This window comes from Zootermopsis nevadensis, unplaced genomic scaffold (assembly GCF_977971745.1).
Source record: "Zootermopsis nevadensis isolate Lab colony 2312 unplaced genomic scaffold, Znev_1.0 Znev_ptg000045l, whole genome shotgun sequence".
In the NCBI taxonomy this organism is placed as follows: Eukaryota; Metazoa; Arthropoda; class Insecta; order Blattodea; family Termopsidae; genus Zootermopsis; species Zootermopsis nevadensis.
Window position 1 is genome coordinate 3,016,874 of NW_028259177.1, and position 16,329 is coordinate 3,033,202.

The 16,329-nt window shown below is 36.0% G+C and overlaps 2 protein-coding genes across 15 annotated transcripts in view; one reads left to right on the forward strand and one right to left on the reverse strand.

The window, feature by feature from the left end:
• Nucleotides 1-16,329, reverse strand: part of LOC147871651 (structural maintenance of chromosomes protein 6-like) — a 70,210-nt gene that overhangs the window by 23,927 nt on the left and 29,954 nt on the right. For 4 of the 10 annotated variants that reach the window (XM_087360473.1, XM_087360482.1, XM_087360476.1 and 1 more), the window contains exons 1-6: nt 6,512-6,755; nt 6,087-6,356; nt 5,103-5,403; nt 4,265-4,403; nt 2,842-2,935; nt 22-179 (exon numbers count right to left, since the gene is read on the reverse strand). The exons of 1 other annotated variant lie outside the window; for it this stretch is intronic. The gene's annotated coding sequence lies outside the window, so the exon portion shown is untranslated. Of the gene's footprint in view, nt 1-21; nt 180-1,021; nt 1,728-2,841; nt 2,936-4,264; nt 4,404-5,102; nt 5,404-6,086; nt 6,357-6,511; nt 6,758-16,329 lie in introns of those variants that run through there. 5 more of the 10 variants (XM_087360483.1, XM_087360474.1, XM_087360479.1 and 2 more) reach the window with 5 other exon arrangements.
• LOC147871652 (uncharacterized) lies at nt 8,851-16,253 on the forward strand. Of its 5 annotated transcripts, XM_087360489.1 has the most exons (6): nt 8,851-9,126; nt 9,602-9,785; nt 10,133-10,246; nt 11,573-11,735; nt 12,625-12,883; nt 16,056-16,253. In XM_087360489.1, the coding sequence occupies exons 4-6, from the start codon at nt 11,720-11,722 to the stop codon at nt 16,210-16,212; spliced, it is 432 nt and encodes a 143-aa protein (XP_087216615.1). In that variant the 5' UTR covers nt 8,851-9,126; nt 9,602-9,785; nt 10,133-10,246; nt 11,573-11,719; the 3' UTR covers nt 16,213-16,253. The 5 variants fall into 5 exon arrangements, with proteins under 5 accessions (XP_087216615.1, XP_087216616.1, XP_087216614.1 ...); XM_087360490.1 differs by lacking the exon at nt 10,133-10,246 and having other exon boundaries at nt 8,851-9,214; XM_087360488.1 differs by lacking the exon at nt 10,133-10,246.

Here is a 16,329-nt window from a genome sequence, read left to right on the forward strand (position 1 = left end):
AACAGCAATTTCTACACTTACCTCTAAATTCACCATATTCTTGTGAAGCTTCTTTAAGGATCTTAAACTTATTGCAGCTTCCATCTGTTACATCACTCCATTAGGCATTTAGATGTGTGAACTTCCTTGCAACATTCTGAACGCAGTTGCCTTCACTGCTCTGCAAAACAGATCACTTCCTGTGAAACACAAACATAAGGAGAAACAAAAAAGCTGTACATATAACAGAATTATGATGCCAGTTCAATAAGTTCCAATAATAAAGTTTACTGCAGCAGTCGTGGGCACTGAAATGAGAAACTAGTAATTTCTTATATGAAGAAGCATCACTGGGAAACATGTAATGTGCTGCATATGACACATGCTTCACAAGTATATCCGCTAGACAGTGCCGAAGTACAATGTGGTTAATTTTTATGTCAGTCAGGAATTTTTGTAGTCAGCAGTCAAAATGTCAACATCAGAACTTATGTAAATAAAGAACAACAAACAGTTGTTGCTGGTTCTTAATTGTAGTGAAAATAATGTTAATAAATTGAAAAATTGGTATAAATTTACACAGTTCTTTGTGTGATACATTCCTAAGAAACATGAATGTTTTGTTATAAAGATTTATAAACTTAATGACATGACTGGCTACACATGTGACATTGAAAAATCTCACTATGAGAGTAGCAATAAACTTTAAGAGGAAAATTTTTTCTCTTCTATGGACTTATGCGGTATCAACTGTCAGTCAGAATCATACGATAATGACAGGGGAACTTTGGTAATTAGACACTAAAACTGAACTGGAGGTGTCTCAACAGCAGTGATATCGAAAGGCTACCAAGATGTGAGCTTACTAATCCAAGTACATGAAAACAAATTAATATGTTTTGTTAATGGAAATACGTCGCAAACAGCCTGAATAAAATTTATATAGACTCCAATCTATTTTCTGCTTTTGTCTTACTATTCAGTTATAAAATTCACAGCTATAATAATTAATTTATAAGGGTCTTGGATAGAAATCACCAACATTCTTCTCTCTGTAATACAGCCTCTTCCTTCAGAAACAGAAACTTGTTCAGCTGATCATAAATTTGATTATTCTTATGAGTTAAATACTCATCACTGTGATCACAAAATCCTGTTATTTATTCTGAGTCACTTCAAAGCAGAAGTCATGTATAATGTCCTGAAGTTTATATAAATTGCATGAAATGACATGTTCGAAATTGTTCTTACTTTACGTCCTCCACACAAGGGAAAGATAACACACATAAATTCAACAAACGCTCAAATAACAAAACATTAACTTGCACGTCCTCGCAATATATGACAGAAGAAATGCAGTGGACACACAACAGTTACGCCATTATCTCGTACGCAGGGATGGCAACATCTGAAAAGCAGCGAACACATCCCGCCATCGCGGGAGAATGAGGGATATACAATTATCATTCTTTGCGTACTGTAACAAACTCTGCTGCCATCTACCGACTACGGATCTGAAGTAGATCTACGTCGAAGCACGCTCCATTGCACTGCCGTTTGAAATGCTACCTGCAATACCTCACATATTGTAATATAGCTGTGTGTTGGTTGTCTTAATAACCTTCCACATTAGCCATTAAACCCCAATATTATGATGCTCAAACCTTATTACACAAGTCTTATAGCATCAAATATTCATGGCAAATGACTATTAACTTACAAAACACAGAAATACACACAGTAAGAAAACAAATTCAAGAAGTCAAAAAATCAAAAAAATGCTTGAAATTGTCAAAAAAGCGCACAAAACCAAAAAAATCGAAAAATTTCACTTTAAAAATTTTTTCCCTAATTTTCAATTTTTTTTTTTTTGGTTTTTACGCTTTTACTGACGTGAAAACCTCACATCTTAAAGCATGTGTCAGCTCAGAGGTTTTAAAGATGGCAAAACAAACTGTAAGGCAGGTCACACACATAGAGAAAATAAATTAATATCAATGTTATCCAATTTTAAATTGTCTGTTGCAATGGTTTCCGATCAGTAAATTATAACTAACACCTCCTAGGTCCATGCATGGCTTGTTCATTCAAAATGCTGTCACTCTGAACTGATATTCATCACTTTCCTTCAGATCATACAAAGAATTTAGTGTTACACAGTTCAACCAATCAGATACATACCAAAACTAACACATAATGCTCCTCAATTACCGTATATACCAAAATTCTATAGTCGTAAGTAACTACTTGTCAAAATCAGCTATTAATATTAAAATGAGTTTAAAAACATTACAAATCAATACTAAAGTACTCCAGGTGTTGGGCAATCCCCCATTCAGCCTGGACCTGTCACTGTATGACTTTCAAGGAGTTCTCTGCAGAGGGAATTAATGGGACGCACGACTCCATACACTTACGAACACTTTAACAGCCATTACTAACCCCGATCAATCCCCAAACAGGCTTCCTTCAAAAAGCCTGTAACTATTTATATTTCCCACCAGTAACACTTTATTGTAATGTCTCAAAATAGATTTCATCTCACTCCACTTTTCAAATTATAACTACGTGCGTTGTAAATTCTTACCTAATACATTGACTTGGAAAGATCCTTCATCCAGACCAGAGCTGTTCCGTAACATTGTATGTTCTTTCATCTGTCTTGAGTGGCTTATTTTCCACAGACCATATTACTTCTGGTGGAGGTTCACTAATAAAATCGATGTCAACGTGAAAGATCTGGCCTGCTTTGATGCGGATATCATTCAGAGGTGTCTTGATTTTAGGGGGATGTCAGTTTCATAAGTAATATTATTGACAAACGAATATTTCTCAGTGTTTAATAAGTACAGAAATACTTACGGTATCTTGCTTCAGCAATCGCAGTATCAGATGACTCGCTAGGTTCACTCTGGCCAGCTGAATTTGTTGCAATGACACGGAACGGTACAGTACCCTGAATGGTAAGTAAAATTTCTTGTTTATTTTGGTGCAGTATGTGACAAAATACACCAAAGTAAATTAGAGAAGTATAGAACTTGTACAAAAATATCATTAAAATCTGTAACTCACAAAAGAAGTAACTGTACTGATTATCTCAGAATGAAAAAATGAGTCATAGATACAGCCAAAATAAGAGATGTCAACTACGGCATCAGACTGCTTCTGTTTCATTTTTGTGAAAATAATGGACAATAACTTGTAAGATATCAATTTGTCAATTATATTATCAATATGAACAAAGTATTCACAACTTTTAATTTATTAAATTATTTTAAGATGCTGGAAGTCATCCCTCCAGCGCTCGCGTACACCTTTGGAACGTCCCGACTCGCGTGTGAGCGCCGCGCCGCAACCCATCAATTGAGCAAATACTTAATCAGACTATTACTGACTTTTAATTTATTTAAGGAGTTACGATTAAGAGACTAATAAAATGTTAAAACATTGTATAAAAGTCCAATTGAAGCTTCGATTTCATCGATTGAAGTTTCTAAGCAGTCTCTTTGCCTAGAATAATTCTCTCTAATGTTATCCAGTGTTTTATTTGTGAATTTTGTGATATCGCCCAATAAATTATCTGGAAAAATAGCTGCCAGAACTCGATCTCGGTTTTTAAGTTTTTTGCGCATCCCTTGCCCCGAGGAAAGTGAGAGATAATGTGCCTTTTTACTTCTTCATAGGGGAAATTTTAGAAATTTATTCATTTTATCTTTGCCAAGATAAACATCACTTATCCCTAAGTTGGAATCTTCATCTAAACTTTCAGCCGAGTTTTCTGATTGACTATCGTGATTCTCCTCTTGTGGTTCCTCATCAGAATCCTGACTATCATCGAATTCACAATCTATAATTTCTCCTGCACTCACTTGTTCTAATAACCACTTCAACTAAACATTTGGATCAGAAGATTTTATTTTAGAAGACATTACTGGTAAACGTGACCAATAGAGACGAAATTAACCCAAACTTAAAAACAATTCACTTTAGAACACAAACACTCGCGTGTGAGCGGGCCGCCGCACTATCAGAATTCTAAAAGTAAACTGATAAAAGCGGGTCTATAGTCGTAGCTAGAAATATTTCCTTTGAAATTCCCATTTAAGGGGGTTTCCTCTTAACATAGATAAAGCGACAGGAGAGAAAACAATTCCTAGAAAGAGTGTATCAGACTTCTACTGAAAATGCGGCGCTGCGCTCACAACGCGAGTCCTGGAGGGTTAATAACTGTATCTTGAAGAGAAAGGAATATCATCAATATGACAATTTGGTATTTTTAACTTACACTGGATTGTTAAGCATTCACCCAGTATGGACTTCCTTTTTCCTTCTTCTGAATAATACAGCCAGTAATGGGAGAACCACTATCTCATTTACGTCTACATGGTCCATGATAAATGGCTTTCCAGGAGCATCTGGTCCGTCTAATATAGTAAATAAATTTATAAAGAAACAGATAAATTATAATCGTTTTAACACAGCACACTATGGAGAATTTAAATTACATACTGAATATTCTGCTCCTGTAATTACAATATTTCTATCAGTGTTAGTAACATTTGTAGTTTTAGCTGTTCTTAATGATGTCAGTGAAGTGCCTTCAAATTTTAATTTTGTTGAAATATTTTAAGTTTTAAACACAGACCCATTTAATGGAATAATGAAACAGAAACTTTCACTAACTTTTGTGCGTGTATGAGTGTGTCTCTCTCTCTCTCCCTCTCTCCCAGTAGTACGCATGGATATGTCATACTGTCACATTTGTATTATAAAGAAAACAAAAGTGGAACATAACAAAGATATCCTTTAGTTCATTACTTCTTTGAAAAATATGACGAAAAAAAATTAAAATTAAGAAACTGTACAACAGAGATGCAGTTGTGCTGATGACTTTTACATATAAAATCAATTTTTCCCAATATTTTAATGCCTGTTTTTAGAACAAATAGCAAAATACTGCTAATCAACCAATGTAATATCAGATTACTTGTTTCTCTTTTTCTATAAAAGAAAGCACTACTTATAAACATTAAGATTTGAAGAGAACAGAAGTAAATTATATGGACTAGACAAATATATTTGATTATTATTTTATTTTCACAGAATCGTATGTGATTACATACCAAATTCATTCTTCGCAATGATGCTCTTTGCTGTCTCAAGAGGATCAGACTCTCCTATGCTATTGACAGCCTTTACTCGGAAGAGGTACTCCTTCCGATGTATTAGTCTTGTTACGTCATGAGATAGACCTGAAGCCATGCCTGCATCTGCCCATGTGCCCCTTGACACATCCATTTTCTCCACAATGTAATGCAGAATGGGACTTCCACAATCAACCAAGTCGTACCTTACACGTAAGGCGAGCGCCCTCCTTTGTTATATTGCTAACCACTAGAGGACCTTCAGGTGGAGATGGTCGATCTGTAAACATAATATAACTTTATGATTAAGAACATTTAGATTCATGGTATATTAATTTCATTTAAAAGAAATATTCAACACCTTACTTAAGTATAAGACTAGAATATTTATTTTTGACTGAATGCTTAATTCTTCACATCCATATCTCATTCCTAGGCTTGCTTCCAAAAACAAATAATTGGGTATACGTAGCCAAATAACTTCAAAAGCAAATAATTACTACTCTTAATTTAATATGGTATAAAAGTTGTCATTTTATTTCACTTATGTAACTAGTGCTTTAATTTCATAACAACAAACTGCGGCTATGTAAATTCTACACTACAACCACTGTGATTCAGTACAGGACACGAATGACAGACACTGACATTTACTTTTGTATCCAAAACACTTCACTTCAGAGAACTGCCTAAATGTAAAGTAAGCTTCCACATGAACAAGTATCCCTAATTCTACAAGCATAAGGGCAAATACACTTACATATACCACGTATCAACAAAAGTAATTTTAATGTTGATCCTGCTTTCTTGGTACTGGTACAAAAAGCAAGACCACTATTAATAACGAATCACCATGAAAACTTAGAAATATTTTAAAGTCATAATACACTACTTCCCCGTCTTTATTTCGGTTATCAGACTGACTGGCCTAAGTACACATGTGGGTTTTGAAATCACACTCACCTTGCACAGTGACACTGGCAGAAGCTGAGGACTCCCCAGTGTGAGAGTGTAGCGCCCAGTATCATTAACGAGCTGAAAACAAAATCTCAAACACAGTCTGATTGGCAAATGTCTGAATATCAGCTCGTACTTCAGGTTCAAAAGGCTTGCCATTTACGGAGCATTTGTCTTTAGGTCTTGGTGAAGCTCCAATTGGGATGGTGTAATTAATCTTCTGATCAGCTTTTACTACCATATCTTGTAGCAAAGTCTTATCAAACCATGGTGCCTCTAAAAAATAAATAAAGATTTCTTTGTGGAGATTGAATTTATGTTACATAATTGTAGTAGTGTTTTGGGACATAAGTATCCCCATTATAAGGGAAGAGAAGGAAAAGGTAAAGAATATGAGGTTTTCACAGCGGTAAACATAAGGTCTGTTATACCAGGTTATAATGCCATGTAGCCTTGTAGGACACAAGTGATATTAGACTGAAGATGGATGCGATGTGTTCCTCCAAATGTTGGTAACCACTTAAAATAACTATATAGCTTCATGGCCAAGAAAACCATGATTTTCAGAGAGGGAAAAAATTTAAATGATAAATTTTCAGAAGTACCACTAGTCACACAACACAACACAGGAAGAATAGGCCATTTTCTTCTTAGACAGGCACGCCAACCTGACAAACTGGAAAGGAACCCACGTGTTGTGGACGATACAGAAGTATATAAAATTCACAAGAAATTATAAATACATCCAGACAATTGCTTGCTACATCCATCAATAACGAAATGCATCGTGAAGCACTTGCCAATCGATTTCATAACCACATATCTCGGAAAATGTAACCTATCCATTTGCGTAAAATTAGCCAAGGCTCTGAGATGTAGATGTAATTATAAGGATTTCATTATGAAGTAAAAATTCTGTGGGTATGAATTAGTATCATATACTGAAATTATTAAGAGAAGACCTCTAAGGGACTTTCATGTACATGGCATGCTGTTTAGTCATGAGCTCGTAAACAGGATATTCCACTGTCCACCACTCGCACGGGAGAGAAGCCGTTAGAATGTAATGAGTGTGGTCACAAGTTTGCTAAAAGTTTAAAGTTACATATGTGATGACATGTAAACATTCCTTCAGAACAAGTATAAAAGTGGATAGAAAAGTTTTTTCTGTACAAAATAAAGTTATGAAAATTAAAACTAAAGGTTTATATTGTTGGGAAGGCTCCCATCTTACACGAAAACACATATACAAATTAGTGATGAATCAATGCTTTTTTTTTTTGTTATCCCAATGCCACTGAAAGTAGATATGTGACTGGTAGGTAATGCATAAGGAACAGCCTATTATATCACCTTTAAGTCAAGCATTTAAAGGATCCTCATTGCAGTTCTGTATGTCAGTAAGAACATGCTGCATTAGGCTAGGCTAGCTTTGGTTAGCTGGTTCCACTTTGTTATCTTATTATCTTTATGCCAATGAAATATGTGTTACTATTTAGGGCTAAAGTTGCTGCCTTAGAGGCTTTTCAAAATAACACATTTTTGCTTGCAAAACTTATGTGGTTAGTACATTTTATATACACAAAGATATTCAACCAAAACCTTTTATGTGTTTATTTTGATACTAGATTAATTGCAATAAAAATGTGTATATACAGTATTTTGTGTACAGACACATGTCCAGTAAGGTCTTATAAATTAATTGATATTAAGAGAATCAAGATTTTGGAAAGGAGTACACTTTACAATATACTGACTTTCTGAACTTCATTGATAATATGTTACAAGACACACCTGAAGATGTAGAATGCAAATTAACAAAATTGAATTCTACAAATTATGAGCTGGGTATCCTAGCAATTTAGGTAACAAGAAGATATTTCAAGGAGTTGCTGATATCCTGGATGATGATATAAAAATAACAGAATTCCTTCATGTTTTGTCACACAACACTCCACATTATTCAAAAAATATATCGGAATGTTGTACAACATTGGTTCTAACAGCTGCTGCAAAGTCACAAAGTGCAATCTCTGGTGGACATCTTGAACCCCGTGCTATTTCCTTTATGAAGGCCGTAGCCTTTTGACAGGACTTCTCTGTACATGTGCGTACGTACCACAACGCTGCATAGCTCATTATGTATTTTTATCTGATGATATAAACGCATAGAAAATAAACTATTTTCCAAACACTGACTTGCCACATTGTAGCAAAAATGTCACGGGTAATATTTACAACATAAACAAAGTCTTTGAAGTTTAAATTATTCACTCCATCACTTCTCCACTACTTGGTATTTCAACCAGTATGCACACGAGAAAGATGACTTTTAAGATTGACAAGTTCTGTGAAGCTTAATTCACATACAACACAACCATATGGTTTCACCCCGTGTGGATACCATAACGCCTTCTCAGTTTTTCTCGCACTGGAAACTACTTATTGCATACATCACAATTATACGGTTTCTTCCCCTGTGTGTATGCGTTTGTGCGCGTTGAGATGTCCGCCCTGAGAAAAACTTCTATTATATACTTCACAAGTGTAAGGCTTTTTACCTGTATGGATAAAACCGTGTATCACAAGATTTTCTTTCTGTGAGAAATGTTTATTGCATACTTCACATTTATAAATCTTCACTTCAGTATGAGTGCGATAATGTTTCTTCAAATCATCATTCCTTGAAAAGTTCTTGTTGCAAACATCGCATTATCACATTTGTACTGTTTCATTTCCATGTGTGTTGTACGATGCACTGCGTGAGAACTTTGCATACACACATTGCATTCAAAGGCTTCTCACCAGTGTGCATACGGTAATGATTTTTGAGAGGTTTGTACCACTGGTGTTACCGATCAGGCATTCGCGTTTAGTGGGCTTTGGCTGTGACGTCACAACTTGGCGGCTACGTTTCGTGAGAAAGGGTACTTTAGAATGTCTGCAGGTAGGCCAATAACCGGCGGGCAAGAATGGTTTTAATTGGAGAGTGGGGCGGAGACCTCGAAACTGTTTTCATGTGCTGTGGTATGTTGGAAAGCTTGAGGTATGCGGCATATCATAATTCAAATACATGACAAAAATGGTCACAAAACAGTTCGTAATCTTTGTAGCTGCATATCTTATGCAAAAAGGTATTTCAGGTTTGCTAATTTTTGTTGCCTTCAGGTTTGTTACGTGAACTCAAATGTAGATGGTTTCTCATCAGAAATGTTTTATTGGTATAGAGCTTATAAACTACTGGAGTAGAAACAGTGTTGTAAGTTGCATGAGTTAAATAGCATACTTCTTATCTATATACTATCTAACTAACTCACTGGTAGCAGAACTTGCAGGTCCAACACCAACAACACTAAAGCCTGTCAGCAGACATGATCCTTACTTTCATGTAAACAACTTATATCTTAATTGTCATATTTTTAATGGGAATTGTACCTTCCTCTGGAATTAGAATAAGAAATATGATTTTTTTTGGCTTATTATGAGTTCCCTTGTGTAAAAACAATTTTGTTTTTTTACAGTTGCATGTACTGGACAGACTGGGGAGATATTTGAAAGGCTGGAATGGATGGCTCACACCAATGATTCACTGGGCTGGCCAAATGCTCTGACCATCTCATATGAAGCAAATGAACTATTTTGGGCAGATGCAAGGGAAGATTATATCGCAGTCTCAGATTTATAAGGCATGAACAGGAAGCAGAGGTAACAACTGTTGCATTGTATATATATTAGTGATTCTACTAAGGTTTGTGGGAGTCGTTGATTTATGGTAGGAATGTTATGGCTGGATATTGTCCTGATGTACACCATGTTTAGTTAATTTGGTATCTTATAGCTTCCTCCAATGAATATGTGTTTCTCCCTCATCATCTTTCACAAATTTATGGAACTAGGATTTATTTTTTCCTTATTAAAATATAAAGGCAATTCCAATGCACAAAAGTTCAATAACATGAATTCATTCTATACTCTCGTCTGCACGATTACTGTGAATTTTGTTCTGGCATGTAGCAAACAGTGAAATTAAATTTTTTCTGTATTCTTTTCAGTTTGACTGTAACAAAAATTGGATTCAGACTTACTTAGAAAGTTGATTTTTATCATGAATTTATTCTGGAGAAGCTTATTGTTGTTGTTGTTGTTGTTGTAAAGTCAACATAAGAGTGAGTATGATCTTCACAGACCAGTTGCAATCCTCAAAGTATATTAGGAAGTTTTTATTACATTGAAACCTGTGGTATTTTGATATTAAACAATTAAAAATCATGTATAGTTCAAAGTGTATTGTACTCTCAGTTGCTTCTTTGTTCTGTTTTTGTGTTCCTAAGTTGTGTGCCTGCTGTATTTTTATTGTACTATGACTCGTTCCACATATGGGTGATTTAGATAAGTTGAATGCGTGTTATCTGTGTGACAGACGTCGTTATGGATAATGCACGTGAGTCTTAGTATCGCTGTTGGTGCATCATTTTAATGTATACTTTATAATATGATTTGTTTCTATCTAATAACATTTCTTGTCTCTCTGTTATGAAGATGTAATACATATATGATAAGTTCAGTTTACTAATGGTTTTGACAGTAAAATTAAAGATGGAGTTATTTATATTTAGTCGGATCTTAAGAATATAGACTTCATGCTTGACCGTTTTAAGACATTTTGACTTTATGTGGATTATCTGGCTTTGGCACTACAGATTAATAATGTTATTCTTGACGGATGCATTCCTGGCAGTGTTACTATTGGAAACATGTGGACAATGTGAGAGAAATAGTGCAGCTGGGTTGAAGAAAATGAAAATCGGTTTCTGCGTTACAGCACGGGAAATCGTATGATTTCTCATTGGCTGACATTTGGCTTGGTTAAGTTTACTCAAATGCAGACTACATTTTTCTACATACATAACCTTAAGAAATTGATGGTTCCAATGATTTTGTTCACTATAATGTACTTCTTGTTATAAGTTGTACTTGTTCTCTGCCACTTTCTTTGTGAGAGCAAGGAAAACCACAGAAAATATCCTTCATCATGGCTGGTATCCATCTTAGATTTGAAGTGGTACATTCCATCTGAATTGTAATAGGAATTTTTGTAATATCAGTTTTTATTCCTGTGGAAATGACGTGTGCATTTTAGTATGCCACAGTTATTATGCCAAATCTTTGTTAATAGAGAATGGAAATGTGATGGAGACACAGACTGCAGTGATGGTTCTGTTGAAGCCAGTTGTAATGAGTCATGTCCAGACAATCAGTTCACTTGCCAAAATAAACAGTGTATTAGCCAGTCTTGGCACTGTGATGGGGGATGATGATTGTGGTGATAACTCAGACGAAACTCAGTGTATATAAATTTTTTTTAAAATGGTGCGTTCTGTCTCGCAAACATGTTTTTCAATACGTGATTCAAAAGACTATTATGAATTAGGATATAGTATTTATTAATATCAGATATTCGAGGAAATGTCTGAAGTTCGCCGACATTTCAGAGGTGTTTGCTGCCCCCATCGTCAGGACCAAGAGCAACTTGGCTTACTCCTTGCCATGATGATGGAGACATCAAGGATCTCTGAAACGCTGGTAAACTTTTTACCAAACTATGCAGTGCTACAACCCGGAAGTCAGCCATCTTCAGTATGACAAGTTACACCAGTAAGTGATACGATATCCATAGCTTTTTTTATTTTGTTGGTGCTTGGGTGATACTGTAAAGATTGGCTATTATATTCCTTTTAGGTCACACTAGAAATTATGAAAAAATTACCATTATATTTTCTTTTTTGACAGCGACTGATAGTAGACTGTTGTCAAGACAGTAGCGAATCTTCAGCTTCCATAAAGGGTCGGAAATTTCTTGAGCATACCAATAGTTTGTCAAGAAGAGGACTCTGTTTCATGGAGTTCGGTAGTTGGTTAGTTGTTATATATATATATGTGTGCGCACAGAAAGAGAAAATAATGTGTAGAAACATTAATTACTTTTATAAATTTACATATGAAAATTTAAAACAGGAAAATGTATTCAGTTATTTTTATATGAGAGCTACAGATTAAGAGTATAGACTTCTTCCATTTATCAAAATGAAGCAGGTGAGACTGATTTATACAAGAAAAACTATGTGTAGAATAAATTCCTCTCTGGCTACCAGCTGTGTTGGGTTTCAAGAACCATCTTCATCCTAATCCAGAGGGTACTGGAGTTAAGTACCCTGGGGACCTGACATGGCCGGTAGCCTGAGAAGAATTCATTATACTTAGTTGCCATGAAAGTTTTACATCATACAAACTTATATTTGTATTTCTTGATGGAGAAAGCTTTATCACATAAGTATTTAAAGGTATTGTACGTATTTTGAACCGAATTATATTGTTTCTTCCTTTATCTTTTGTCTGTTTTATTTATTCTCTTTTTATAGGGAGCAGGGAGACATAAGTTTGAAGAAATTTTCGTCATTTCTGTTTATGTGCCTGCTACACTTAGTAAGGATCACATACGAATCTGTGTAGAATCTTTGCAAGCTACATGGTCATTTGTTTGCAGGTCGACAGTCTGGCCACTGTGGTACTGATCAATTCAAGTGTGCTGACAAGAACTGCGTTAGCAGCAAATTCCGCTGTGATGGATCTAATGACTCTGGAGATGGTTCTGATGAAGAAGACTGCATTCTACCACCATGTTATTTTGGAACCTGTTCACAGAGCTGTGTAGAAAAGAAGGGAGGGAGGAAACTTTTCTTGCCACTGCGCTCCAGGCTTCATAGGGGAAGGAACATCGAGGAACAGGACTTGTTTTGCGAGAGGTAACATTTAGTTCAATATCAGGTCTTCAAGACCTCATTTCTGTCGAGACAAACGCAGAAATATTTTAGGGCTGAGGGGCATCATGATTTGTCTAATAGATTGCTGATGACAGCCTCTGTGCTGTCTTAACTTATCCACTTGTTGTTGGACTGTATTTTTTTTGTCATAAATATTTTTATTCATCAGATATAACTTTATTAAAAAAATCTTCTTTTCCATCCTATCTAAATACAAGTTAACTAAAATATGTGAAACTAACATTTTACTTGTAGTTCTGTATGGGTGTAAAACTTGGTTTCTAACTCTACCAGAGGAGGATATGTACATGTAAAAAAGATTTTGATTTTCTGCAGGTAATTCTGATGTATACGTACATGTAATTTTTCATTGTTTCCAAATGTAGGCAAATGAAGACTGACACATCTTACGTCAAATTCATGTTTAATGTTTGCACTTTCCGGGGAAAAACCTGTCCACTTCATTGTTGCTGCTGAAATGGATCTAAGAGACCTGGTGAAAACTCTCTAATCCATGCCCTTAGCAAATCATTTAATGACCGTGGTCAAAAAGTGGAGTCAGTGGATATATTATGGGATCTAACAAATCCAAACTACATTCTGGTCTGACCACCACGGCAAGATGATCAGGAGGTCTTATTTCTATGATCTGTCCTCAACATCGAATCAAACCCCAGTCGCGGAGAGTGCAGCGAGATGACGTGATCATTGTGGTAGGCGATCAGCAAGTGTTTTAAGGATCTGATACTTTTCTGAAACTTACATGAAATTTAAACAGATGTGAAACTTTGTAGCCTGAAATTTGAATGGTACGCTGTAGCATGCTCATCCATGTCTCACATTTTTCAGCAACAGTGGTCCAAGTGGTCATTGTTATGGCTATTGCTGCTATGCCTACAGACATTGTTGTTTTTCCTTTTGTTTATTTTATTATTGTTGTTGGAGGTGGTTTTGGTGTCTGTAATCTTATCGAAACGCAGACTTTTGTCGTGGTACCATTCTTCTATTGGGTTTAGTTCACGAGCTACAGAAACCATCTTTATTTGGGACTTGAATCCAGAAGCTATCCCGACTGTAGTTTTTCATTATTTTCTGAAGTTTCTCCAGGGTTAGAATTCCGAAATTGACAGCCTTGTAATTTTGTTTTATATTGCAAAGATATATCTTTGAGAGACTTTTCCCTCTGCCTTCCCTATATTACACAACTGTATCTCAATATAATGAAGGTAATTATAAAAATATCATCTCCCAACAAACTTTAAAGAAGTTAAAGTTTCTCGTAAATCTAAGCACCATGCAATGAAGATGTGGGAGTTGAGAAGTAATCTAATATTTTGGCACCAGGTCACTAAATGTGGTGAGTGGTTAGTTTGAGCCATTCTGCAGGTGGTTGCAAACAGGAAAGGCCTTGCCTCACTTGGGAGGATAGCCAGTAGCCAGTCACATAACCAACTTATCGTTCTTGGTTTTTTATGCCCATGTACAAGTTAATTGGTTATCACATTAATGACGTTGGTTTGCATATTTATTACAACTACATTTTATTGAAACAGGCATTTCTTGAATACATGACACCAACATTTTATAGTGACAGAAATGTAACTAAGTCCAACTTTCTTAGGTTTTGAAAAATCTGAGCAGTATGTTGTCTGCACAGAGGGCTCCGAATTTCTCATTGTGTTGCTCATTCTGAATTTTTGTCTCGAATATGTTTCAACAATCCAAGCAGTGGGAATTCATTTACCTGCAAATGGTATAGAATGTTTTGAATCTGTCCGTCTCTCGATCAGCCATTTCAGAAGTGAATGTATATGTTTATTTTCAAGCATCAAACTTGGTAGACCCACAGGGGCTTTGCTTTGAACTGGGTGGGCATGCGTGTGTATTGGGTAGATGCAGGACTTGATGTGAATTAACTGGAGATAAGAAACGTACACTCGTACACACCGAGCTGGATCGACCTCATGACATTGTTGTGGGCCCTCAAACTGGGTAAAGTTGTGTGTTTTACACACGTGACTTGATCGGTGATTTCTACCACATAGATTAATTAGTTAATGATTCACTGTAAAGTGTGAAACTCTAGTGAAGGCAACAGAATCTCACGCTTCTTTATAACATTCTTGAAGACTGACTTTACAGCATTACTGTTGCATAAGTTCATTAAATGCTAAACACTGAACCATTTGTTCGGGTTGTTTCCAAAAGATGCTGGACTTCTAATTGCATATATTTACCAAATTATGTGACAAACATAATCACGTTTCATGTTCCTGAACACAGCAGCCTCGAGAGTGCAAGTCAAATGAAAACAATTTTGGTACGTGCACCGTCAGTTTATAAAACTGCAGTTGTCTTTGGTACTGTTGCATTACGCCAACCGAAGCTTGTTCATCGGTGCCGATAGCAGCTTCAGATCTTGAGTTGTGTTGCGGATTATTCCTGTAAACAGTATTATAAGAAGAAATTGCATATGGGTTGAGTTTTGAAGAGTACACTGGCCAGTACCAGCCATAAGAAAAACGTGCAGGAAACTGATTTTTCAGAAATTGGTCATGGAAATGTTGATTGAAAAAAAGTAGGATTTCAGAGTCTCATGACAGTGAGCATGAAGATGGCTGTCTTCTGGGTTGTAGTACCGTGTAGTCTGGTAGATGCTGACTGATATACCAGACTACACAGTGCTACATCTCAGAAGACAGTCATCTTAATATGTCATGATGAGAACCTCAAATCCTTTATATTGATAATTGTCTTAATTTGTCGAGAAAGACTATGAACAATGTGCAATATTTTCTGGTGTTTTGGATGCCTTTGTGTTTGTGTGTGTACACACAAATCTTCTTGATAATGGTCCCAGTAATTTCAATTTAAGCAACCAGCTTGTTTATAGCAGGTCTGTTTGGAGTTTCCTTGCATTCTTGCACATAATTTTTTCTCTTCACTACTGAAGTTGAACAACTCTAGCAGGCTGGGAAAACCCTTTCACTACAACACACAATATCTTGTTCAAGACTGCAACTTATTTGTTCATTTTTTAGTGGTCTGTTATCTTCAGGATTTTCAGCTTGGTCCCGTTTCACCCTACAGTCATTATACAGTGGCAGGATATGTGCCAACTATGAATACAGAATTTTTCTGTTATTTCTCATAGGCTTATGTTCCGGTCTGACTGGGGTGTGAACGGTCGTATTGATTCAGCGTATATGGATGGAACTGGGCGTCATTCACTTGTGGATACAATGGAACAGTGGCCAACTGGACCTGCAGTAGACTACCCAGCTAGAAGACTATATTGGACTGATCCCTAAGCATGTACTATAGAAAGTGTAGATCTCAGTGGACAAGATCATCACGTCATCAGAAGATTCCCACATAGTAAGTCTTGAGTATCGTGACAGGATTCCAAAGGATCTAATTTATGTAGG